Genomic DNA, 27,522 nt, shown 5'->3' on the forward strand with positions numbered 1-27,522 from the left:
TTGTTGTTGCTGTTGTTTTTAATGTACTATGTGATTTTTTTGTTTCTTTTGTATGTACTTCCCCCATGGTATTACCTCTGTTGTCACTGTATTCGATTCTGGTACCCTGCATCTTGTATATACGTTTTTCTAATTTGTGGAGGGGAAAGGAACTAACAAAATGCTGAAACAAGGATACAGGTTTACCCATTGTAACAATGAGATGTATAAAACACTATGTTAAAATGAACTTTACAACTTGGGCAGGCATGGGTGGAGAGGAGTTGGGGAGGGGGAAGGGAAGATACAGTAGGGGAAAAACAAAGGAGGGGCTAACAATGCTCGATAGGAAATGGACTCATTACCTTACTCATGTAACTGTAACCCCTTTGTACACTATCTTTACAATAAAAATACTTTAAAATATATTTTAAAAAAGCATTGTTTAACATAGCTAAGATATGGAACCAACCCAGATGCCCCTCAGTAGATGAATGGATCAAGAAAATGTGGTATATATACAATATGGAATTCTATGCCTCCATCAGAAAGAATGACTTTGCCCCATTTGTTAGGTAAAGGAAAGACTTGGAAAAAATTACCTTAAGTGAAGTAAGCCAAGCGCAAAGAAACATAGGTCCCATGGTTTCCCTTATTTGCAATAACTAGTCTATGTCTGGGACAAGCAGAAAAGATCAGATAAGATGATATTAAGGAAAATGAATCCCAAGATAGGGACACAAGTGTTTCTTTTCTTCCTTGATATTGTTTCTAATGTATTTATAAGGTACCATGTGATTTCTTTGTTGCTTTATATGTCTCTCCCTCATGGTATAACCCCTGTTTTCACTGTATTTGATGTTCTTAGCCCATTAATCCATAGTAGTTTGATGTTGAATAGATTGTGTCTGTTGAATTAGATTGTAGCTACAGCCATTTTGACTGTGCAACTACAGGACTCTGGTTGATGCTTGCATTAAAATAGTGTTCTGGCATGAAATTGGTGTTATTTTCATACCAAATGGGCAGAACAAGCCAGAGAAACAAGAAAAATGGCAAGTCCAAGTATCTCAACTCCCACTCATGATAATCATGTGACAGAACAGTTAATGAATAATCCAGAGGAGCGTTCTCAAAAAGCTCTACAAACACTACTGGTAAACATGGTGAATAAAAAGACTGAAAACCTGCAAAGGGCTCAGTGTGAGCTTGATAGGGAGCAAGATGAGGCAACCAAAGATTAACACAGGAACTTCATGAGCATGTTGAGGCTAACCAAAAATTAATACAGGAATCTCATGAGCATGAGGAAGGTACTCAAAGATTAATACAGTTATTACATGAGCAGGCTGAGAAAAATCAGAGTAATAAAGGCATTGTGTGAGCAGGCTGAGAACAGTCAAAGAGTAATACAGGAATTGCATGAGCAGGAAAAGAATAGACAAAGATCAATAGAGCCATTAATGGAATTCATAAACAGACAGCTGAAGGAATCCAGGGAAACCATAAAGGGAATGCTGAGTGGAGCCCTTCAGAAGGAAAGGGAATCCAATGAAACCATAAACAATCAACTAAGAGATTTGAGAATAAACATTAATACCAGATTAAGGAAGTAAAGAAGGCCATACAAGATCTCAAACAAAGCTCCAACAAAGAATTTGAAGCCATCAAAGCCGACCAATTAGAAGGAAGGGAAATAAAACAGTAGAAAGACTTGACAGTAGTTTAGACCATCTAGGCTTTGAATAAAGCTGAGATATTATAGAGAAAGAACATACAATGATCTGAGACAAATCCAAGAAATATGAGATCTATACCACATTTAGAAGGCACCATCAGAAGGCCTACTCTGAGGATAATGGGAGTAGAGGAGCACCTAGTGACAGAAGTGAATGGTCTAAGAAATTTATTTAACCGGATCCTAGCAGAGAACTTCCCAAACATGCAAAAAGATAGGTCAATTCACATACATGAAGCTTTTAGAACCCCAAATAGACCAGACCAGAACAAGACATCCCACCGTCACATTATAATCCGCACAGGATCAATTCAGGCCAAGGAAAGGATCCTTAAATTTGTCAAGGAGAAAAGATCAATCACCTACAAAGGGAAATAGAATAACCTCATATTTCTCAGCAGAGACAATTAAAGCAAGAAGAGCCTAGAATGATATATGCCACGCCTTAAAGACAAACAATTATCAACCAAAAATACTGTACCCAACTAAACTCTCCTTCATAATGGACGTCAAATAAAAACCTTCCACAGCAAAGAAAAACTGCAACAATATATCTCCACCAAACCAACCCTACAAAAGATACTTAAAGATGTCCTACACAAAGAAAACAAACAAGAGCACAATAAAGGCCAAGAAACCGCACCCAAACTGAGAATCCAAGAACCATAGGAAGAACCCAGTTATCACAGCCCCAAGGAGGTGGATAACATGGCAAGAACTACCAAACACCTCTCAGTCCTAACTCTCAACATTAATGGATTTAACTCTCCAGTAGTTGGATTAAAAAGCAAGATCCTTCTATCTGCTGCCTTCAAGACTCAAACCTTTCCCATAAATATAAACATATTCTGAAAGTGAAAGGCTGAAATAAAATCCACTAAGCAAACGGCCCCCATAAACAGGCAAGAGTTGCAATCCTAATATCAGATAAAATAGATTTCAAGTTAAAATTAGGAAGAAGAGATAAAGAAGGTCACTACATACAAATTAAGGGATCTCTCCTTCAGAAGGATATAACAATTCTAAATATCTATTCACCAAACAACAGAGCACCCAAATTTATCCAAGAAACACTACTTTCCCTCAAATCTCACAAAGATCCAAAATCATTAATTGTTGGGGACTTTAACACACCACTATCCCCACTAGATAGATTCAACTCGGCAAAAACTCAACAGAGAAACCACAGGTCTAAACAACTGCATAGAACAACTATACTTAACAGATCTCTACCAAATATTCACCAAGCAGCCTCAGAATACATGTTCTTCTCAGCAGCACATGGAACATTTTCCAAAATAAACCACATTTTAGGTCACAAAGCTAACTTGTCCAAATTCAGCAAAAATGAACACACAAATTAACACTTCTCTGGGAGACAGCAAAGGTAGTACTCAGAGGCAAGTTTATAGCTCTGAGTTCCTACATCAACAAATTGGAGAGATCTGAAACCAACAATTTAATGAGACATCTGAACCTCCTTAAAAAAGAGCAGCAAGCTAAACCCCAATCCAGTAGACAGAAAGAAATAATAAAATTAAACGAATTCAAATCTAAAAAATCCACAGGAAGAATCAAGAAAACAAAGTTGGTTCTTCAAAGAAATTGACAAAATTGACAAACCCTTAGCAAATCATATCAGAAAGAAGAGAGCACACCCAAATAAACAAACTCAGAGATGAGAATGGAAACATCACCACAGAAACAACCAAGATTCAGAACATTATAAGGGAATACTTCTCAAACCTTTATGCTAATAAGTTTGAGAATCTGGAAGAAAGGGATGATTTCCTAGCAAATATCGACATACCAAAACTAAACAAAGATGAGTTAAACCAACTTAACAGACCCATATCAAGCATTAAAATAGAAACAGCAATAAGAGACCTCCTATCTAAGAAAAGCCCAGGACTGGATGGATTTACAGCAGAATTCTATAAGGCCTTCAAAGTAGAGCTTTGAAAGAAATTAAAAGAAAAATTCCACTAGCAAACTCTTTCCATGAAGCCATCTTAACTTTCATCCCAAAACCAGACAGGGACTCATCAAAGAAAGAGAACTATAGGGGCTGGGAAGGTGGCTCAGTGGTAGAGCACTTGCCTTGCATGCCCCCTGGACTCAATTCTCAGCACCACATAAGCAGAAAAAAAAGCCAGAAGTGGCATTGTGGCTCAAGTGGTAGGGTGCTAGCCTTGAGTTGAAGAGCTGAGGGACAGCGTCCAGGCCCAGAGTTCAGGCCTACAACCGAACCCCCCCGCCCCAAAAAAGAAAGAAACTACAGACCCATTTCCTTGATGAGCATCGATGCAAAACTTCTCAACAAAGTTTTCACCAATCGACTTCAACAATTCATCCAAAAAATCATACACCACGATCAAACAGGATTCATTTCAGGGATGCAAAACTGGTTTAATATATGTAAACCAATTAATATAATTCATCACATCAATAAGAGCAAGGATAAGAACCACATGGTTATCTCAATAGATGCAGAAAAAGCATTTGACAAGATCCAACACCCTTTTATGCTGAAGGCTCTGGAAAAACTAGGAATCCATGGAATATTCCTCAATAAAGTAAAGGCTTTATATGACAAACCTACAGCCAGCATTATACTTAAAAGTCATGTCCTCTTAACTCAGGAATGAGACAAGAATGTCCACTCTCTACACTTCTCTTGAATTTAGCATTAGAATACCTAGCTACAGCAATAAGACAAGATGCAAAATAAAGGGGATCCAAATAGGGAAAGATGAAGTCAAAGTCTCTCTCTTTGCAGATGACATGATCTTGTCTATAAAGAATCCCACAGACTCCACTCCCAAATTACTCAAGCTGATTCAAAATTTTGGCAAAGTAGCTGGGAATAAAATTAACCCTCAAAAATCAGTGGCTTTTCTGAATGTCAACAATGAGAAAAGCGTGGCTGAAATTGGGAAACGAACTCCTTTTGTAATAGCCCCACAAAAAATAAAATACCTAGGAGTTAGTAAAGGAGCTCTAAGATGAAAACTTTAAAAACCTGAAAAAGGAAATCAAAACAGAACTTAGGAAGTGGAAGAATCTGCCATGCTCCTGGATTAGAAGGATCAACATCGTGAAAATGGCAATACTGCCAAAGCTATCTACAAATTCAATGTGGTATCTATCAATATTCCAACCTCATTCTTCAATGAAATAGAAGAAGCAATCAAAAAATTAATGTGGACCAATAAAAGATCCCGAACAGCAAAAACGATCGTTAACAGAAAGAATAGTGCTGGATGAATATCAATAACAAATTTCAAACTCCACTACAAAGCCATAGTAATCAAAACAACTTGGTACTTGCGTAAGAACAGACCTCAGGACCAATGGAAAAGGACTGAAGACCCAGAAATGAACCCATAGACCTATAGCCACCTAATCTTTGATAAGGGAGCTAAAAAAAAATAGAATGGAAGAAAGACAGCTTCTTCAGTAAATGATGCTGGCAAAATTGGTTAATCACCTGTAGAAAACTAAAGCTAAATCCTTACATATCATCCTGTACCAGAATCAATTCCAAATAGATCAAAGACCTCGGAATCAAAGCATACCCCCTGAAAACATTGCAGGACAAAATAGGAGAAACCTTCTTGGCACAGGCTGAAGTGTTCTTAATAAAGACCCAGAAACACTAATCAAAGAAAGGTTGGACAAATGGGATTGCATGAAGCTGCAGATTCTACATGGCAAAGGACATTGCTAGAAATATCAATAGAAAGCCCACGGATTGGGAGAAGATCTTCACTAGCCATACAATGGACATATCTAAATATCTAATGGTCTCATATCTAAAATATACTTAGAACTCAAAAAATTAAATCCCCCAATAACAAATCCTCAAAGAAACAACTGCCCAATAAACAAGTGGGCTAAAGACTTAAAGAGACACTTCTCTGAAGAGGAAATAAGAATAGCCAATAGACACCTGAAGAAATGTTCAACCTCTCTAGCCATAAAAGAAATGCAAATCAAAACAACATTCAGATTCCACCTCGCCTCAATTAGAATGGCTAGAATCAAGAACTCTAATAACAACAGATGCTGGGGGGAATGTGGCCAGAAGAGAACCCTAATGCATTGTTGGTGGGAGTGTAAAGTTGTTCAACCACTCTGGAAAGCAGTGTGGTGATTCCTCAAAAGACTCCACATAGAGCTCCTCTATGACCCAGCAATCCCACTTTTGGGCATTTACCCAAATGATCACAAACAAGACCATACTAAAGCTACCAGCACAACTATGTTTATTGCAGCATTTTTTACAATAGCTAAGATATGAAATCAACCCTGATGCCCCTCAATAGACGAATGGATCAAGAAAATGTAGTGTGTGTATATGTATGTATGTATGTATATATATATATATATATATATATATATGTATATATGTATATATTCTAATCCTCCATCAGAAAGAATGACATCACCCGCATTTGTTAGGAAATGGAAAGACTTGGAAACAATTACATTAAGTGAAGTAAGCCAGGCCCAAAGAAACCCTGGTCCCATGGTTTCCTTTATTTGCAATAACTAGTATATAAGCAGAAAAGGTCAAAAGCTATGTACATATGACCAGATAAGATGATGTTAAGCAAAATGAACCCCAAGATAGGGACACAAGTGGTTTTTTCTTTCTTGGTATTGTTTCTAACGTATTTATAATGTACCATGCAATTTTTTTGTTGCTTTGTATGTTCCTCCCACATGGTATAACTCCTGTTTTCACTGTATTTGATGTTGGTGCCCTGTATCTTGTAAAACACTTCTCTAATTTGGGGAGGGGAAGGGAAAAAACAAAATGCTTAAATGGGGATACAGGTTGACCAATTGTAACAAAGACATACAAGACACTATGTTGAAAAACAAACTTTACAATTTAGGTGGGTGTGTAGGGAGTGTAGTTGTAGAAGTGAGAGTGAAGGGATGGTAGGGGAAAAACAAAGGAGGAGGCAACAATTCTTGATAGGAAATGTACTCATCACCTTGCTCGTGCAACTCTAACCCTTCTGTACAGTATTTTTATAATAAAAAATATACTAAAATTGAAAAAAAAAGATAAGTCCCTGAGACTCTGTCTCCAAAATATCAGCAAAAAGCTAGACTGGAGATGTTGCTGAAGTGGTAATAATCCAGCCATAAACAAGCAAGCACTATTTTCAGTCTTCTCTGTTGTTTATTTTTCTAGATGTAAGGAATCCATCTAAGCATATTGGCACAGGATTGGAATCTGGTCCCATCTCTTTTCCTTAGTTCAATTTTCCACCACCATGTTTTAACAGTTCATCTTTGTCCCATTAGTGTGTGTTACCTTTATTGAATAAAATGTTCCCACTATTCTATTTCTGAAATTTCTAATCTAAATCAACAACCACTTGTTTTCATGCTCACATCATGTTCTTTTTATCCTCAGGGTCCATCTCTTTTTTGCTGTCATCTGTCATCTATGAGCTCCAACTATGCTTGGTCCATTTGCCCACATTCCAAAATACTCTGGAAAACAAAACCTTTTGTAACAATTGTAACTTCTCTTTGAATGTTAAGATTTTTCCCTTGATTTAAATCATTATTTCTTGCTGTTTTCTCACTGGCTTCCTCTTGCTGCCTCATATTCTAATATACTTTATGCCAAAAATCTGTTACAATTGTTATGATTTTTGCCTCATCAGAATAAAAAGCAATAACAACAAGAAAAGAGCAGATACTTTGCACTTACTCTTTGAGACATCTGCTCCAGACACTTAGAAGACTTTCCTTTTCTCCTCCATTAGCCTCACATGGTACTCCAAGGGCAAAGGCTTTGTTGTGCAATGGACAGAATTTGAAGCTTGGGAACTCATCTCTGTAAGGTGATACCATAATGTTATTCCTAGGAACACCACAGATATTGAGCTACAGAAACTAACCTACAGCAGAGATTCCTTAATTTTATTTGCATCAAGTAACTTTCACATACTTATTTCTTAGTCTCATATCATTAAGTTGCTCATTCATTCATTCATTTATTCAAATTTGTACTGATATTCTTTAATTTCTCTCATTCTATATGAAGTGCTAGATATATTTTTAAATTGATGTAATGGAGCTTTAGTCTCATGAAAATTATTATAGCTTAGCAGGTGATAGTAATTTCATAGATCATTTTCAAAATCAATGACAATATCTTTGTTTAGGGCATAACTGCAAAAATTAAATGGAAACATAGCTTTTAATGTGTATTGCTATATTGTACTGCTGCTACTTTCCATTCTAAGGTCTTCAATTCATAGTTGGAAACAATTATGTAAAAATAGCTATTTTAACTTAAATACTTTAGTTATATTTTCTCCTATAAACAATTCACTGTGTTAGTTTTCCATGTGCAGGCCACATTTGTGCTTTTACAGTAAAATCAAGCTATCTAAATGAAATGTAGTTCAGCAAGGGAAAATAGAATCTTTGTTTTATTAGACCTAGGCATCCAAAAATAAGGGATTATATTTGAGGAGGGTCTGTGGAGAACTTTGAGAAAACCCTCAAGGGGCTAAGTAAGGAAAGACAATTGTACGAGATAGTCTTTCTATAGCATGGATGTTTATGCATCATGGAGGGGAGCAGAATATTAACTGACATGGAGGGTAAGTTTGATTATATCAGCTTCATAATTGTACTACCTAGCACTAAAAATATGCTTTACAATACCACTTTTCAGAATACCACTCTTACTTTCTAAAACTAATATAGGCCACAGTTGTCAACTGAAGCTTCAATTTGGACAAAGCAGGAAGAAGTAAACCAAACTATTAGAAGAGTTGGGCCTCATATAAAGAATCATTTCCTGGATGAAAGTGGAAAAAAATTATATCAAATGAAATAAAGCTCAGAATTATTTACTGTATCTAAGATATGGAATCAACCCAGATGCCCCTCAGTACAGGAATGGATTAAGAAAAGGTAGTATATATACACATCATGGAATTCTTTTCTTCCATCAGAAAGAATGACATCACCCTATCTGTAAGGAAATGGAAAGACTTGGAATAAATCTAATTAAATGAACTAATCCAGACCCAAAGAAACATAGATCCCATGGTTTCCTTCATTTATAATAATTAGTATATGTCTAGGATAGTCCTAGCAGAGGTTCACAATAGCCCAATAGCTATGTACATATGACCACATAAAGTGATGCTAATTGAGATCATCTTCATGATATGGGAGCAAGAGATTTTTTTCTTTATAGTGTAGTGTTTACACTTATTTTGTCTTTCAATTTTTTTCTCCTCTGGTTTGTTTCCCATGGTCACTGTTTCTAATTTTGATACCCTTTATCTTGTATATAATTTTATCTGCTTTAGGGAAGGGAAGGGTAATCATAGAAATGGTGGGACAAAGGATTAACCAATGCAACAGCGATCCTCAGTAACAAACACTATGCTGGAAATGAGCTTTACAAGTTGAGGGGAGAGGTGTCTGGGGGAGGAGGGAATGTGGGAGAAAATGAGGGAGGGTGTAACACTGTTCGACAAGAAATGTACTCGTTTGTTATGTCAAAAAGCGAACTTTACAACTTTGGCTGGGGGAGGTGTATGGGGGGGTGGGGAGGGAGATGCTAAGTGACAGGAAGAGGAAACAAAGGAGTAGGCAACAATGCTTGATAAGAAATGCACTCATTATCTTGCCCATGTAATTGTAACTCTTCTGTATGTTATTTTCACAATAAAGAAAAAAGAAAAAAGAAATGTACTCATTACCTTATATATGTAACTGTAACCCTTCTGTGCATCAGCTTTATAATAAAATAAAGTTAAAATAAAAGAACACATATATGAAAAAACACTTAAAGCTTAAGTGGAAATTAGATTAAATTATAAGCATAGTTTAAAATGGGGGTAATATGCATATATACACAAATTGACTTAAAGTATGGTATACACAGAAAAAGATTCCAATGATGTAAGTCTTTCAAACAACAAACAGTTTAAGAAAATGAATACCAGGAAACTTAAATACGTTTTGTCTGGGGATTGGATTCAAAAGAAGAGAGGACAGATAAATGGCAAGGAAGGGTGAGCTAATACAGTCCTAATATTCAATGTACATATGTGAAAAAGGAACCAGATAACTTGGAATAAGTGGAGTTAGAAAAGATGGGGGAGACTGATAGAAGAGTTGATATTAAGCTACCCTGTACTTATAAACTGACATATGAAATGAAACCCCTTTTACAATTACTAAAAGATAACTAAGGGAATCATTTCCTGATGGTGAAGGTTGTTATATATTGGAACAATAACTTGGGATTATCATTTATTTAGCTTTTCTAACAATCTTTAATAATTCCATAAACAAGTCAAAATTGATCTTAATTTATCAACCTTTTGGCTAAATGAAAAAATAGCATAAACATATATGTAGGTAAATGAAAAATAGTATAAACATATATGTACATATGTAAAAGCTTTCCTTTTGGGCATAGTAGAAAAACTTCAAGCAATCAGAATCCAACATCATTAGTTAGAACTCCCTCCCTCTCGCTTGCTAGATGTGTATTCATAAACAACTGATTTTATGTCCATGATTTTCTTTATCATCATAGGGAAGTTGGGAGGGGTTAAGGAATAATACAAAAGTATCAAGATCATTTAAGAGACATTTTTCCCTAGCCTTCTATAGGTGTAACTTTTCATTGATGAAGAAGAAACTTAAAGGGGGGAAATATTTCTTTTAGTTTGTGGTTTTCGAGGATTCAGTCCATGGTCAGCTGGTTCCATTACTCTTCAGCCTGTGTCAAGGAAGAACATCACTGGGAAAGGGCCTCACAGAGGAAAGCTGTGGATCTCATGAGAGCCAACAAGCTAAGACAGGAAGGCGCCATGTATTCATCTTTGAGAAGCATTGTCCATAAATGACATATTAAAATCAAACACCATTGTACATCTATTTGATGCTAATTATATATATGTGTGTGTGTGTGTGTGTGTGTGTGTGTGTGTGTGTGTGTGTGTGTGTGTGTGTGTGTGTGTGTATTATTTATTTCCATATTGGTATCCTTTGAAGGCCCCTCTCAGTTAGCTTTCTTCATTCAAGTCCCACCGTCTTTTTCTTTTAATACATTTTTATTGTAAAGATACTGTACAAAGGGGTTAAGTTACATGAGTAAGGTGATGAGTACATTTCCTATAGAGCATTGTTACCCCCTCCTTTGTATTTCCCCTACCATCCCTTTCCTCCCCACCTCCCCAACTTCCCCCTCCCCCTCTCAAGCTGTAAAGTTCATTTTCAACATAGTGTCTTGTACACCTCATTGTTACAATGGGTCAACCTGTATCCTTATTTTAGCATTTTATTATTTCCCTTCCCCTCCCTAATTAGAAAAAAATGTATATACAAGATGCAGGGCACCAGAATCAAATACAGTGAAAGCAGGGGTTATACCATGGGGGAAAAACATACAAAAGAAACAAAAAAATCACATAGTACATTATAAGTACATTAAAAACAACAGCAACAAAGATAAAACCTCTTGTGTCACTATCTTGGGGTTTAATTTGCGTAGCATCATCTTATATGGTGATATGTACATAGCTTTTGACCTTTTCTGCTTGTCCTAGACATATACTGGTTATTGAAAAATTAGGAAAATCATGGGACCTCTGTTTGTGTAGGCCTGGCTTACTTCACATAATGTAATTTTTCCCAAGTCTATTTCCTAACAAATGGGGCAATGTCATTCTTTCTGATGGAGGCATAGCATTCCAGTGTGTGTGTGTGTGTGTGTGTGTGTGTGTGTGTGTGTGTGTGTGTGTATGTGTGTGTGTGTGTGTGTGTGTGTGTGTGTGTGTGTGTGTGTGTGTGTGTGTGTGTGTGTGTATACATATATATATGCCACATTTTCTTGATCCATTCAGCTACTAAGGAGCATCTGGGTTGATTCCATATTTTAGCTATGGTGAATAATGCTGCGATAAACATGGTTGTGGTGGTAGCTTTGGTATGACCTTGTTTGTGATCATTTGGGTAAATGCCCAAAAGTGGGATTGCTGGGTCATAGGGAAACTCTATGTGGAGTCTTTTGAGGAACCTCCATACTGCTTTCCAGAATGGTTGAATGGGTTTACACTTCTACCAACAATGCAGCAGGGATCCTTTTTGGCTACATCCCCCTCCCCTCCCTCCTCCCCCCCCCCCCGCATCTGTTACTAGATTTCTTGATTCTAGCCATTCTAACTGGGGTGAGGTGGTATCTCAATGTTGTTTTGATTTGCATTTCTTTTATGGCTAGAGAAGTTGAGCATTTCTTTCTTTTTTTTTTTTTTTTGGTAATCCTAACTATGGCTAGGATTATATATGTGAGCCAGAAGCACCAAGCAATTCATCATTTTGAAAATGACTATTTGAAGCCAGGTGCCAGTGGCTCATGTCTGTAATCCCAGCTACTGAGGAGGCTGAGATCTGAGAATCACAGTTCAAAGCCAGCCCTGGAAGAAAAGTCCCCATAAGACTATTTTTTTTATTGTGAAAATACCATACAGAGGGTTTACAATTACATAGGCAAGGTAATGAGTACATTTCTTACCAAGTATTGTGGCTTCCTCATGTGTCTACTAGCCATTCTTATGTCCTCTTCAGAGAAGTCTCTCTTTAAGTGTTTAGCCCACTTATTAATAAGGTGGTTGTTTCTTTGAGGATTTGTGGTTGGGGGATTTACTTTTTTGAGTTCTAAGTATATTTTAGATATGAGACCCTTGTCATTGTATGGCTAGTGAAGATCTTTTCCCAATCTGTGGGCTTTCTATTGATCTTGCTAGCTATGTCCATTGCCATGCAGAAGCTCTGCAGTTTCATGCAATCCCATTGTCCAGTCTTTCTTTGATTTGTTGTGTTTCTGGGTCTTTATTAAGAACATTTCAGCCTGTGTCAAAGAGACCTGAGGTTTCTCCTATTCCTTCCTGTAATGTTTTCAGGGTATCTGCTTTTACTTCGAGATCTTTGATCCATTTGGAGTGGATTCTGGTGCAGGGTGATATATAAGGATCTAGGTTTCATTTTCTACAGGTGGTTAACCAATTTTGCCAGCATCATTTACTGAAGAAGCTGTCTTTCTTCCATTTTATTTTTTTAGCTCCCTTATCAAAGATTAGGTGGCTATAGGTCTGTGGGTTCATTTCTAGGTTTTCAATTCTATTCCCTTGGTCCTGAGGTCTGTTCTTGTGCCTGTACCAAGCTGTTTTGATTACTATGGCTTTGTAGTAGAGTTTGAAATTTGGTATTGATATTCACCCAGCACTATTCTTTCTGTTAAGGATTGTTTTTGCTCTTCGGAGTCTTTTAGTGTTCCATATGAATTTTTGGATTGCCTCTTCTATTCCCTTGAAGAATGAGGGTGGGATATTGATGCATTGAATTTATAGATAACTTTTGGCAGTATTACCATTTTCATGATGTTGATCCTTCCAATACAGGAGCATGGTAGATTTTTCCACTTCTTTAGTTCTGCTTTAATTTCCTTTGTCAGGTTTTTGAAGTTTCATCATAGAAGTCCTTCATTTCTTTAGTAACTCCTAGGTATTTTATTTTTTGTGGGGCTATTACAAAAGTAGTTGCTTTCCTGATTTCAGCCACACTCTTCTCGTTATTGGCATACAGAAAAGCCATTGATTTTTGAGGGTTAATTTTATACCCTGCTTCTTTGCCAAAGTTTGGGATCAGCTTGAGTAACTTGGGAGTGGAGACCATGGGGTTCTTTAAATACAAGATCATGTGATTTGCAAAGAGGGAGACTTCATCTTTCCCTATTTGGATCTCCTTTTTTGCATCTTATTGTTGTAGCTAGGCACTCTAATGATAAATTAAAGAGAAGTGTAGAGAATTAAAGAGAAGTGTCTCTTTCCTGAATTTAGAGGAAATGGCTTTTGCTTTTCACAATTAAGTATAATGCTGACTGTATGTTTGTCATACATAGCCTTTATTATATTGAGGAATGTTCTGTGGATTCCTAGTTTTCTAGAGTTTTCATCATAAAGGGGTGATGGATTTTGTCAAATGCTTTTTCTGCATCTATTGAGATAACCATATGGTTCTTATCCTTGTTCTTGTTGATGTGATCGATTACATTGATTTGCATATATTGAACCAGTTTTGCATTCCTGAAATGAATCCTGTTTGATCATGGCATATGATATTTTTAAGAGTTGTTGAATTTGATTGGCCAAGATTTTCTCGAGAAGTTTTGCATCGATGTTCATCAAAGATATGGGTCCATAGTTCTCTTTCTTTGATGAGTCCCTGCCTGATTTTGGGATGAGGGTTATGATGGCTTAGTAGAAAGAGTTTGGTAGTGAACTTTCACTTTCAGTTTCATTGAAGAGTTGGAGGAGTATTGGTGTGAGTTCTGCTTTGAAGGCCTTGCAGAATTCCACTGTAAATCCAGCTGGCCCTGGGTTTTTCATGGGTGGGAGGTCTGTTATTGCTCTTTCTATTTTGATGTCAAGCCCCACCGTCTAATAATCAGTTCAATAAAAACTCATAAATGACTCACTGGAAAAATTAGCACCATCACAATGTAATTACTTTTCAATTCCACCACCAATCTGAACCAAGTAGTTCATATCCAAACCATACTACCCCCTAATAATTCCTTTGCTTGAAACCTCCATCCCTTAATATTGTAAACTGAAACACTGAGCAAGAAAATATAGGACCAAAGATGAAATTAATCCACTTTAAAATAACTTTCCCTAAGCTCACTAGAACAACATAAAACTTGAACAGATATATGTCTTTAAACCTAGTTACATGAACAGTCAACATCATTGATCATCCTTTATAAAGATGGTTGGATAATGCAAAGAGAAATGTCAAATTAGCTCTCTGACATGTAACTGAAACTAAATTTGTATGTTCATTGTGCACTGAAGTTTTCTTAAATACCTGGACAGTGTTAAAAGATTAAGATTGGAAGATAAAATGATGATGATGATAATGATGATGATGATGATGATGATGATGATGAAACTTTGAGAGACACTTCAAATGATAAATGACATATAAATACCTCTCTTCAATGTATGAGGAAAGATGTAGCAAAAGCACAACTTTATCTTCCTATATGATGTCATAATTAATTTGTCTCCCTTTGAATTCTTTTTTTTTTTTTGTCAGTCATGGGGCTTGAAGTCTGGGCCTGGGCACAGTCCCTCAGCTCTTCATCTCAAGGCTAGCACTTTACCACTTGAGCCACAGCACCACTTCCAGTTTTCTGGTAGTTTAGCGGAGATAAGAGCCTCACGGACTTTCCTGCCTGGGCTGGCTTTGAACCACTATCCTCAGATCTTAGCCTCCTGAATAGTTAAGATTCAGGTGTGAGCCACGGATGTCCAACTTCCCTTTGAATTCTTTCTGGTGGTCTCAGTGAGCAATTATCTTGCTAATAATACAGAAAGGCATGATTAATTATTAATGTGACTCAATCTGTATCTGTTCAACAGGAACAAGTGATCCATACGTGAAATTTAAAATTGGAAGAAAAGAAGTTTTTAGAAGTAAAATAATACATAAGAACCTCAATCCTGTATGGGAAGAAAAAGCTTGCATTCTTGTTGATCATCTTAGGGAGCCCTTGTATATAAAGGTGAGCCATTTGTTTGCTTTTCCCTAATGGAATCTGACATAGAAATCCTTGTTTAATGATTTTTTAACATGTCTCTCTGCCTGATGAAATTTTTTGACCAAAATGTATTCTGCTATTCACAAATACAATCTATTGATGATGGATAGTAATGAGATAGAAGGAAGAGAAGCCAGGAAGAATATTTTTCTTCAGTACAGTCTGTTGTCTATCATTTAGGAGGATCATAAAGTGTATTTTCTCCTACCTTATACTGTCTGTCAATTTAATGTTTTAAAAGCATATTAAAACAAGTTTCTAAATAATGGAGAAAAAGAAATGCTTCACCCCAAACTAACTTTTCTATTTAAAAGCAAACATTTTATTTAAACTTTTCTATAGGAGCTGCCAGGTTAGGAGATGACTATCTTCTTTCTACCATGGCATGTTCTCATCCACTCCAAAGAGAAAAAGACTCCTCACCAAAATGCCACTTGGTTTGCTGTGTTCAAAGCTCCATTTGATCAGATATTATGAACATTGTTCACAGCAACCTGCACAAAGAAAGCAACCCTGTGCTGTCAATGAATTAGTCAATGAATCAGACATTGTGATGTCTTAGCATCTAGGGAATCTGTGCATCACACTGCCAAAGCTCACAGAGGGGAGACTCACTACTGAGCTTTCTGGCCAGGGTACCTTTGGAAATATGTATGTGTTTGCACCAGCTAAAACCTAGTGCTGTTGCCATCAGTCATTCCAAAAGCCACATGCCCTGCCTTGCCTACTATGGTCTTACCAGCTCTGGTCATATCCAAAAGTCATTGAATGGAGAAAGTGCCAGAGGCTTATTTGGAAGTAGAAGATAAAGTCAAAGGCTATCCAAAGGCCAAGGAAGGTTTTTTAGAAAATAAGTTTTTAGAAGTGAAATGAAAACTGTAATTATTTCAAAAAGGTCTATGCCCCTCAGTGACTAAGAGCTGGCAAGGGCAAAATCAGAAGCTAGCATTATATGCAGCCCTAAGGACAATGTACTAGGTATAATTCTATCACCAATACCTTTAGGAACATTCTGAATCTGTTCTTCACGAGTATGCAGGGCCATTCTGTGTTTGGACTGAAAGTGCTTCCTATCAATTAGATGAATTGCATGGCATTTAGCACAAAGTTGCTTCCCTCAAGAATAACTACCGCCTTCCCTTGAATATGATGATTGATATAGACATTAGAGTTTTTTCTTGTACTGGTCCTGGGGCTTAAACATAAGGCCTGAGTATTGCCCCTGAGCTTTGTTGCTCAAAACAGCACTCTACCACTTGGATTCACAACTCTACTTCTGGCTATGAGTACATTTCCTATCGAGCATTGTTACCTCCTCCTTTGTTTTTCCCCTACCATCCCTTCCCTCCGCACCTCCCCAACTCCTTCCCCCCCCCCACTCTGGCCAAAGTTGTAAAGTTTGCTTTCAACATAGTGTCTTGTACATATCATTTTACAATGGAGTTTCTTGCAGCTGGCTTTGAATAAGACTCCTCAGATATCAGCCTCCAGAGTCGTTAGGACTTCAGGCAAGAGCTACCAGTGCCCAACTCAAACCTTAGAATTTTTAAAAGCAAAAGCTAAAGAGTCCTCTGAAGATCATACAAGTTCATCAGAGTCCTAAAGAAGAATCCTAAAAATCAAGTTGAACCTTGATCTATGTACAAAAATCAAACACTGGAATACCATTCTTCACCAGGCTAGGAATTAAGTGGATAAGACAGGAGCAGTACTGGAGGCCAAATCAGATAAGAAAGGAATTTCAGACAAGAAGCTTGTGGTAGGAAGAAAAGAAATAATATTCTTGGTATTGAATAGCCTCAGTGAATCAGTATAGAAGTTTCCTTAGAAAACTAAAATAGACCTACTAATGACCCTCTTATAACACTATTGGGCATAGATCCAAAAGAGAGTAAATCAATATACAAGAAAGTTACCTGCATACTTATATTTGTCACAGAACTATTCACAATGGCCAATTTGTGAAAACCAAGGTGCCCTACAATTGATAAAGAAAATATATTACATATATACTATGGAATATTATTCAAGCATAAAGAGAAATGAAATCATGTCATTTTCAGGAAAATGGGTTGATCAATAAGGGATTGGAGGGCAGGGAATGAGAAAGTAATGGATAGGGTTGTTCTAACTGAAATATAAATATAATATATGTATATCTGAAGTATGATTCTTGATATAATAAATACACACTAAAAGAAAATGCCAGGAAAGTAAAAACAGGCTCTGTTGCAGCAGGAAGAGAGAGGTCTAATGGAAAGGGTGAATGAGGATGAATATAATCAACATAGATCATTTGCATGAATGAAAATAGAACAATGAAATGTCTTGAAATTATTTTATCAATCAGGGAGGAGGGTTAGGGGAAAGAGGTAGAGGGAGTAAGCTTGAATATGATACATTGTATGCATCTGTGGAAAGTCACAATTTATGCTAATAAAAATTGTGAAATATAAAAAGACAAAGAACTTAAATTTATAAGGAACTTAAGAAATAATACAATTTCTTGTTAAGATTCCATTTTATTTTTATTTGTATATCTGATTTCTATTTAATTCTATCTTTTAACATACAACTTTTGTGCTTTTAATATCCAGTCAATTTCCCAATCTTTCTCTTTTTTTTAACTTTTAATTTAATTTAATTTAATTTATTTTTTGGGTCCGGTTGTGGGGCCTGAACTCTGGGCCTGGGTGCTGTCCCTCAGCTCTTCAGCTCAAGGCTAGCCCTCTGCCACTTAGCCACAGCGCCACTTCCGGCTTTTTTCTTTTTGTTTATGTGGTGCTGAGGAATTGAACCCAGGGCCTCAGGTATGCAAGGCAAGCACTCTACCACTGAACCATCTTCCCAGCCCTTCCCAATCTTGCTCTAGTTTTCTAATATAGGACATAGCCCACCATTTTTTCTAAGTTGTCTCTGTTGACACCGGTCTTCAAAATCACATATAGTCACTCTCAACAAATTGGGCACCCTCAAATCTTCATTGTATTACTAGTAGTTTTTCCTATATCTAAAGAAAGAACAGAGAAATAATCAAGGTGTTATTAAAATACAAGTAATACAGTTTATAACATTGAGGAAAAGAGTATCTTCTGCATGCAGTTTTATATGTTTCTAGAAGGTATTATATTGAGAATGTCCTATATTTTCATAATAAATTGTCTCAAATTACATTGGGAGACTGAGTGTGGTGGCTTATGCCTGTAATCCTATTTGGGAGGTAGGTATGTTTGGGGGAATCACAACTCAAGAACAGCCCAGGCAAACAGTTCATGAGTGAGGGCTCTATATCAACAAAGAGTTGTCTGACATGATGGTTTAGATTATGATAAGAAGACCATCATAGACAGGCCATGAAACCAGAAAGTAAAGCATAATATAATAGACCTTTTTGGGCAATACTGGAATTTGAACTCAGGGCCTCATAATTGCTAGGTAGATGCCCTACCACATGAGATACACTCCCACAAATATCTTTTTTTTTCTTGCTGTTGTTTCTAACATATTCATAATAAACCATGTGATTTTTTGGTTTCTTTGTTCCTCCTCCATGGTATAACCCCTTTTTTCACTGTATTTGATGTCAGTACCCTGAATGTTGTATATACACTTCTCTAATTTGGGGAGGAGAAGGGAAAAAGAAAAAATGTTTAACTAAGGATACAGATTGACCCATTGTAACAATGAGATGTACAAGACACTATGTTGAAAATGAACTTTACAACTTCGGTGGGGGCAGGAGGGTAGTTGTGGAGGTGGGAAGGAAAAATAGGGGGAATAGTAGGGGGAAAAATAAAAACGATTTAAAAAAACCAAAGAATTGGTGGGGTGACATGCATTTGTTACATGAGCACTGTGATCACAATCCAAGTCATGTGAAAAAACAGTACAAAATTCTTTCTGGAAAAATAAAACAACAAAAACAAAAACAAAACACTCATGACAAAACAGTGGTGGAAGTAGATCCAGTTGTAGAACAAAAATTGAGCCCTGAGTTTAAAACCTAGTATTGCTTGGGTAGAAAGTATATATTGGCTAAGAAAAATCAATTAGTTATGTCTCTTATTGTATAGTGTGTGATGGCACTGTAATTATTAATGAGTACATGTCTATATCTAATTCCTCTCCACCTATAGGGAAACATTATATGGTAATAAACATCTTTCCTCTTCTCCTGGCCTCTAGAGAGAAAGAAATGTCCACCTAAGAAAAGGGAGTTATCTCATTATAAAGAGCTGGGGCAGAGGATTATCAAAGGAAATATAAAAGACAAATGGGCTGTTAAGGAAGTTTCTTTCCAAAGGGCAGTAAGAAGAGATGAGCTATGGCAGATACAGTGGCAAAGAAAACTGTGTGAACAAGAAAAGAAAGGAAAATGGTCTTCATACAAGAGTGATATGACTGTGCTGTCTTTTTAATATTACTGGAGAGAAAAATCATGTAAAAGAGAGACATTTCTTTTCAATTACTTCTGCTGTGAATCTTTAATGTTTCTTCAAAGGGATATTATTGCATAAAATTCGTTATCGATCTCTAGTCTAAAAGACCACAAGTGAACTAACCAAAAGTGTACGATATTGTCTAGGTACTCTGCTAGTCTCTTGTGCTCAAGAATGAGTATTCATCTATGTGGAAATTCTATTGTCAAAAATCCCTATTTAAAAATGAATATCTTATGAACTATACATCTTTGGCGTGCCTCCCCCCGCGGGGGGGCTGGGTAGGGGGTGGGAGATGGGAAGGGATGGGAAGGGGAAACAAAGGAGGAGGCAACAATGCTTGATAAGAAATGCACTCATTACTTTGCCATTGTAACCCATCTGTACAGTAATTTTCACAATTAAAAAAAAGAAATAATAAAAAAAAATGAATATCTTACTAGTCTCAAAACAAAAACAAAAAAAAAAACAAAGCAAAAAGCTCAAATATACAGAAAAGAGTAGTGAAAAATAAAAGTGCTTTGGTTTGAGAGAGCAAAAATTATATATATGCATATATATTTGTATATATATATACATATATATATATACAGATCTTTATATACTGTACTTTTGCATGTGGTTTGAGTCTTGTGTTTTTTAATAGAACTAACCTTAGGTCACAATAATTTTACCTCTGGATCCAAGTAGCTGGGATGACATGATTTTACCGACTTGCCCAGCTAATTTTTTGCTTATGTTTCTGTATAAGAAAAAATGATTAGGTTAATTAGAAATTTTCCCAGTTCCTCAGATACTAGTACAAACATTAGTTTATTTTATCTAATACATGTACTTTCCAAAAAACTTTCATATTTTCTAATTGCTTTTCATTTTCTATAAAATTTCTTTTTAGAAAATCTCAAACTTTAATAAGCTTATTTTTGTGTTATCTTTGCTTAACCTTGAGAACTCAATAAAAACTAAATGAAATCCATTGATGGAAATATTACTTTTTCTATAATTTCATGAACATTACATCATTTTTATAATCTGCACACTATTGTGTGATTGACTTATTCAATTCTGAGATGTCTACCTTTCCCTGATGGATGATTAATCTTGCCCAAAAGATTTTTTTGAGAACTAATTTGATACATCATGGCAACTGATACATAAAAATGTAACTGTAACTATATGGTTAGAAAATACTAAGCCTTCAATCTTTCCATCTGTGGCCAAAGGATCAAGATGTCAATGTGTATCCTATAATCTTCTTTCTATCAAAATAACATTTACTGAGGAAAACAAAATTCATTCTGAGCAAAAAGCATAAATACATTATACTTGCTTATACTATTTGCAGGATTTTTTCAAAAAGTTTTTACAGAACTTGGAAGTATCCTATTTTGTCATTCAATGCACAAAATGACAAAAAATATACTTTTCAGTTAGTTGAAGTTTATAAAGCTTTTTATTTTAATAAAAAGATATTACTCGGAGGGGGGACCAAGATGGTGACGGGGCAGTAGGGAAACGCCACAGCTCTCTCCAACCAAAAAGAGAGTTCGAGTTCCAATGCTTAATCTCCCCAAGAGACCAACAACAACAAAAAGACGAACACTCAGAGAAAAACCAGAGGCGGAGAATAACAAAAAAAGAAAGAGAGGAAAAGAAGAATTTCAGAACAGAGAAAAGCGAAGACCCCTCCCCCAACCTTTACTGGCCGTGCGGCAGTGTGCCAAGCCGCTGGCCAGCCAGCCGGGAGTCTCCACGAGGATCCCACCCACACCCCTCACTCTCCACCAGAGCAGAGAGGCTCCATCCCGCAAAAGCCGCTCGGCACCAGCAGAGTGACAAAGGGACCTGTTGGCAGACCACCTGCCCGATCGCGATCGCAACAACCCGGCGGGGCTGCCCGGGCCCCAGAGGCACCGTGAAGAAGCTGCCTGAGCATGGACACTTTTGACCCGACAGCTTCGACAGAGGCAGAGACAGAAAAGAATCACACAGAGCCACCACCGCCCAACCCAGCCCGCAACCACCCCAACTGAACTTGGATTGCAACAACAACTGACGACCTACACCACACAGAAACAACCAGCTCCAGGGTGAGTACCCCACAGGGGAAGTGTATCCCTCAAGGGAGACCAGAGCTGGAGGGAATCCCCAGACACTGACCTGGACTCTCTACCCCAACACCCGGACCACAGGACCCACTAAAACTGGGAACTGTTTGAGAGCTCCACCAGCCCGTGGAGCACACTCAGCTGGCCAGGCTAGAGCAAGAGCGCCCCTGGAAGGGAGCTTAAATGCCCAAGCCAGGAACAGCGCCCCTGGGTCAAGACTACCAACAGTAGAAATTTGAACTGTGTCCCCCAGGCTGTATAACCTAGGTGGTATACACATCAGCACAGCCCTAACGAGCGCACTCCAGGCTGGGGCCGGAACCAGGCCCGGGGATCCGGCGCCTGAACAACACGACCAACTCCTCCCAACTGAAGTAAAAAGCTGAGCATACGCCTCAACAGAGGGGAGAAAACCAGGAAACAACACTCCCCGGGAAGCACGCCTGTGACAACAAAAGACCTGGAGGCCCAGGACAAGAGAAGCCCAAACCCCACCAAAACTCCACCCATATACCCTAGACTGGGAATTGGGCAACACAGGCTGCCAGCACCTGATAGTAAGCAGGAGCTCAGACTGTTAAGGCTGCTCAGCAATAGAGTGATAGTCTTGGATGTATGAGGCCCTGGATCTGATTCCTCAGCATCACAAAAGCAAAAAGGGTCAGAAGTGGTGCTGTGGCTCAAATGGTAGGGTGCCAGCCTTGAGCTGAAAAGCTGAGGGACAGCACCCAAACCTAGAGTTTAAGCCCACAACCAGCCCCAAACAAACAAACAAAAACGCATCAGGAGCCCATAGCAAACTCCAGTATTTGGGAGAGTGCATCCAGAGCATCTGTTCTTCACAAGAGCACCCGTAGGAGCAAACACAAGCAGTCTAGGCTGCTCAACCCTTCCAAAGGCCGGATCTGCCAGCAATCTACAGCAGAGAGCTGAGAATCCTAAGTAAGTCAGAATAGCAGCTGGAAATAGGCTCCCAACAGAACCCAGATCAGGCACAGACTCTCTCTACCAATACAGAATCAGCAGCCAAGCAAAGACAGACACACCAAAACAAAATTGAAGAGCAGTCTCCTGAACCTCCATGCGAAAATCACAGAGAAAAATCACAAGGTTTACCACCACCCAGGACAGCAAGCTCACCTCAAAAGCCAGCAGCCACGCAGGGGAGAGCCCCAGTGGGAGCAAAGCAGGAATGGAAGACAAAAGCTACATCCAAGGGTTGCTGGAGGCAATGACTCAAGAAATAAAGTGAGAAATTGATCAGAAATTGAAAGAGCACAAGGATGATCTATCAAAAGAGATACAGGGTATCAAACAAGAGATGCATGCAAAAATAGAAGCTGCACAAACCTCAGTAAGAAGAGAGATAAACGCCAAATTAGAGGTAATGCATACCTCATTGAGAGGTGAGATCAGTACTCTGAGAACCAACATTGAATCCATAAAGGGATCCATTTCCTCCATGCAAACCACAATAGAAGCCACTGTCAACAGAGTGAATGAAATGGAAGGTAGAGTGTCAGATACAGAAGACAGAATACACCAACTGGACCAAAAAGTGACAGATATGGAAAAATCACTCAAATTAAACCAAAGGGAAATTCAAGAGCAAGCAGATAATGCTAAAAAATTTAACCTTCGCATAATTGGAGTGGACGAAGGTGAGGAATTCCAGAGCAAGGGAATGCAACACCTATTTAACAAGATAATCAATGAAAAATTTCCCCACCTCAAAAACGACCATCTTAACTACATCACAAAAGCTTATCGAACACCCAACAAGCAAGACCCCATGAGAAACACTTCTAGACACATTATAGTAAAAATGATAGATCTGAATAATAAGGAAACAATCCTGCATGCAGCAAAAATGAAGAAGGAGCTATACTACAACGGAAAAAAATTAGAATCACTGCAGATCTCTCCACACAAACAATGAATGCAAGAAAAGCCTGGGAAAGCACCATACGAGCCCTGAGAGCCAATAACTGCCAACCCAGACTAATATACCCGGCAAAGCTAGCATTCACATTTGATGGAGAACTGAAAACTTTTAATAGCAAAGAAAAACTAAATGAATACATAAACATTAAGCCAGCATTACAAAGAATTCTAAGAGGGGGGACACAACCTGAAGAAAGCAACCAGGAACTGGGGCCTGCCCCAAACAGGCGTTACTCAAAGTCTAACTGAGCAAGCACAGGAGGAAAGGAAAGAAGAAAAACTTAGGAAAACGGAATGGCAGGGACAACAATGCATCTCTCTATACTTTCTCTTAATATAAATGGGCTGAATTCACCAATTAAAAGAAAACGAACTGAGGACTGGATCAGAAAACAAGACCCATCCATCTGTTGCCTTCAGGAGACCCACCTCTCAGCCAAACATACAAACAAACTCAGAGTGAAGGGGTGGAAAAGGACCTACCAATCAAACACCCCCAGTATGAAAGCAGGTGTAGCTATCCTGATATCTGACAAAATGAACTTTTCATTAAAATCAGTACAGAAAGACAAGAATGGACACTACATATTAATAAAGGGAACAATCCAGGAGGAGGATATAACCATCATCAACTTATATGCCCCAAATATTGGTGCACCCAGATATGTCAAACAAATGCTCTCAAACTTACAGAATAAAATAGATCCCAATATGATAATACTAGGAGACTTTAACATACCACTCTCACCAAAGGACAGATCTACCAACCAGAGGATTGGCAAAGAAGCCAACCGAATTAAGAGAGGCCATACTCCAAGTGGAATTAACTGACATCTACCGAGTATTTCACCCTAAAACAACACAGTACACATTCTTCTCAGCAGCTCATGGAACTTTCTCCAAAATAGACCATATCATAGTTCATGCAAGGAACTTAAGCAAATACAAAGGGATCGACATAATCCCCTGTATCCTATCTGACCACAGTGGAATCAAGCTAGCTCTCAATAACAAAGCATACCGCAGAAATTTCTCTAATACATGGAAATTGAACAGCACACTCCTTAACAATGCCTGGATAACAGAAGAGATCAGAGAAGAAATAAAGCACTTCCTACAACTCAATGAAAATGAAAACACCTCACATAGAAACTTGTGGGACACAGCAAAAGCAGTCCTGAGGGGCAAATTTATTGCCCTCAGTGCCCACATCAAGAGAATGGAGACAGACCAAGTAAATAATCTCATGTTGCAATTAAAACAGCTAGAAAAACAAGAAAAAATGGGACCTAAAGCTACTAGACGAAGCCAGATAACCAAATTAAAAGCAGAGATTAACCAATTAGAAAATCAGAAAACCATAACCAAAATAAACCAAACAAAAAGCTGGTTCTTTGAAAAAATAAACAAAATTGATGGCCCATTGGCTAGATTAATTAAAAAAAGAAGAGAGGAAACCCATATTAATAGGATTAGGGATGCCACGGGAAACATCACAACACGTACCCAAGATATACAAACAATTCTAACAGACTACTTTCAAAAGCTATACTCTCTAAAGGAAGAAAATCGGGCAGAAATGGATGCATTTTTAGAGAAATACAAGTTGCTCAAACTGAGCAAAGAAGAAGTTAACCAATTAAATAAGCAATATCCTATAATGAGATACAGGAAGCTATCAAAAGTCTTCCAACAAAAAAAAGCCCAGGACCAGATGGATTCACAGCAGAATTCTATAAGACCTTTAAACAAGAACTAATACCCATACTCCTCAAGCTCATCAGAGAAACAGAGAAGGAGGGAGCTATCCCAAACTCATTCTACGAAGCCAATATCACACTCATCCCCAAACCAGGCAAAGACCCAACCAAAAAGGAGAATTACAGGCCAATCTCCTTGATGAACACAGATGCAAAGATCCTTAACAAGATTCTAGCTAACAGAATCCAGAAACAAATAAAAAAATAATTCACTATGACCAGGTAGGCTTCATCCCAGAGACACAGGGATGGTTTAACATACGTAAGTCAATAAATGTAATTCAACATATCAACAGAGCCAAGGTCAAGAATCACATGATTATCGCCACAGATGCAGAAAAGGCCTTTGACAAAATTCAACATTCATTCATGCTAAAAGCTCTGGAGAAAATAGGAATAGAAGGAACATTTCTAAAAACAATAAAAGCCATTTATGACAGACCAATAGCCAATATTATACTTAATGGGGAAAAGCTACAACCAATTCTCCTAAAATCAGGAACAAGGCAAGGATGCCCACTGTCTCCACTCCTCTTCAATATAGTCCTAGAACCCTTAGCCAGGGCAATAAGGCAAGAAAAAGACATTAAAGGGATCCGCATAGGGAAAGAAGAAGTTAAACTATCCCTTTTTGCAGACGACATGATACTATACCTCCACGATCCCAAAAACTCCATCCCCAAACTCTTAGAAATCATAAATCACTTCGGCAAAATAGCAGGATACAAAATAAACCCACAAAAATCAGTTGCCTTCCTATACACTGATAATGTACAGGAAGAGAGGGAAATAAAGGGAGCAACCCCATTCATAATAACCTCCCAAAAAATAAAATATTTAGGAATTAACCTAACCAAAGATGTAAAAGAACTATTTAATGAGAACTATAAAAAGTTAAAGAAAGAAATTGCAGAAGACACTAGGAAATGGAAAGATCTCCCATGCTCCTGGATAGGCCGACTTAATATAGTAAAGATGGTAATACTTCCAAAACTAATATACAAATTCAACACAATTCCTATTAAAATCCCAATGACGTACATCACTGAAATACAGAAAACAGTCCAAAAATTCATATGGAACAACAAAAGACCTAGAATAGCCAAAACAATTCTAGGGGATAAAGACAATATGGGAGGGCTATCCATGCCGAACTTCAAACTCTACTACAGAGCTATAATAACAAAGACAGCATGGTACTGGCACAAAAACAGACCCGAAGACCAATGGAACAGAATAGAAGATCCAGAAATAAATCCACAGGCCTACAGCCAGCTGATATTCGACAAAGGAGCCAAAGACATACAATGGAAGAAACACATCCTCTTCAACCTCTGGTGCTGGGAAAACTGGGCAGCCACATGCAGAAAACTAAAAGTGGACCCCAGCCTATCACCATGCACCAACAACAACTCAAAATGGATTAAAGACCTTAACATTAAACCTGAATCTCTGAAACTACTGCAGGACAGAGTAGGAGAGACACTTGAACTAATAGGCACAGGAAGGAACTTCCTGAACAGAGTCCCAGGGTCACAACAAGTTGGAGAGAGACTCGACAAATAGGACTACCTTAAAATAAAAAGCTTCTGCACAGATAAAGCTATCGCAACCAAGCTAGAAAGACAACCAACTAATTGGGAAAAAATATTTACCAGCAATATATCAGACAAGGGGTTAACATCCTGTATATACAGGGAACTCAAGAAACTAATCCCTCCCAAACCTAACAAACCAATTACTAAATGGGCAAGGGAACTAAAGAGGGACTTCTCAAATGAAGAAATAAAAATGGCAAAGAAACACATGAGGAAATGTTCATCATCCCTGGTGGTGAAGGAAATGCAAATAAAGACAACCCTGAGATACCACCTTACCCCAGTCA

The 27,522-nt window shown here is 37.8% G+C and overlaps 1 protein-coding gene across 10 annotated transcripts in view; it reads left to right on the forward strand.

The window, feature by feature from the left end:
- Nucleotides 1-27,522, forward strand: part of Mctp1 (multiple C2 and transmembrane domain containing 1) — a 530,774-nt gene that overhangs the window by 253,365 nt on the left and 249,887 nt on the right. For all 10 annotated transcript variants that reach the window (XM_070031065.1, XM_070031059.1, XM_070031063.1 and 7 more), the window contains exon 3: nt 15,208-15,350. In XM_070031065.1, coding sequence (XP_069887166.1) covers nt 15,208-15,350 — 143 coding nt within the window. The remainder of the gene's footprint in view (nt 1-15,207; nt 15,351-27,522) is intronic.

The sequence above is a fragment of the Dipodomys merriami genome, unplaced genomic scaffold (genome assembly GCF_024711535.1).
Source record: "Dipodomys merriami isolate MVZ:Mamm:240054 unplaced genomic scaffold, mDipMer1.0.p SCAF_20, whole genome shotgun sequence".
Taxonomy (NCBI): domain Eukaryota; kingdom Metazoa; phylum Chordata; class Mammalia; order Rodentia; family Heteromyidae; genus Dipodomys; species Dipodomys merriami.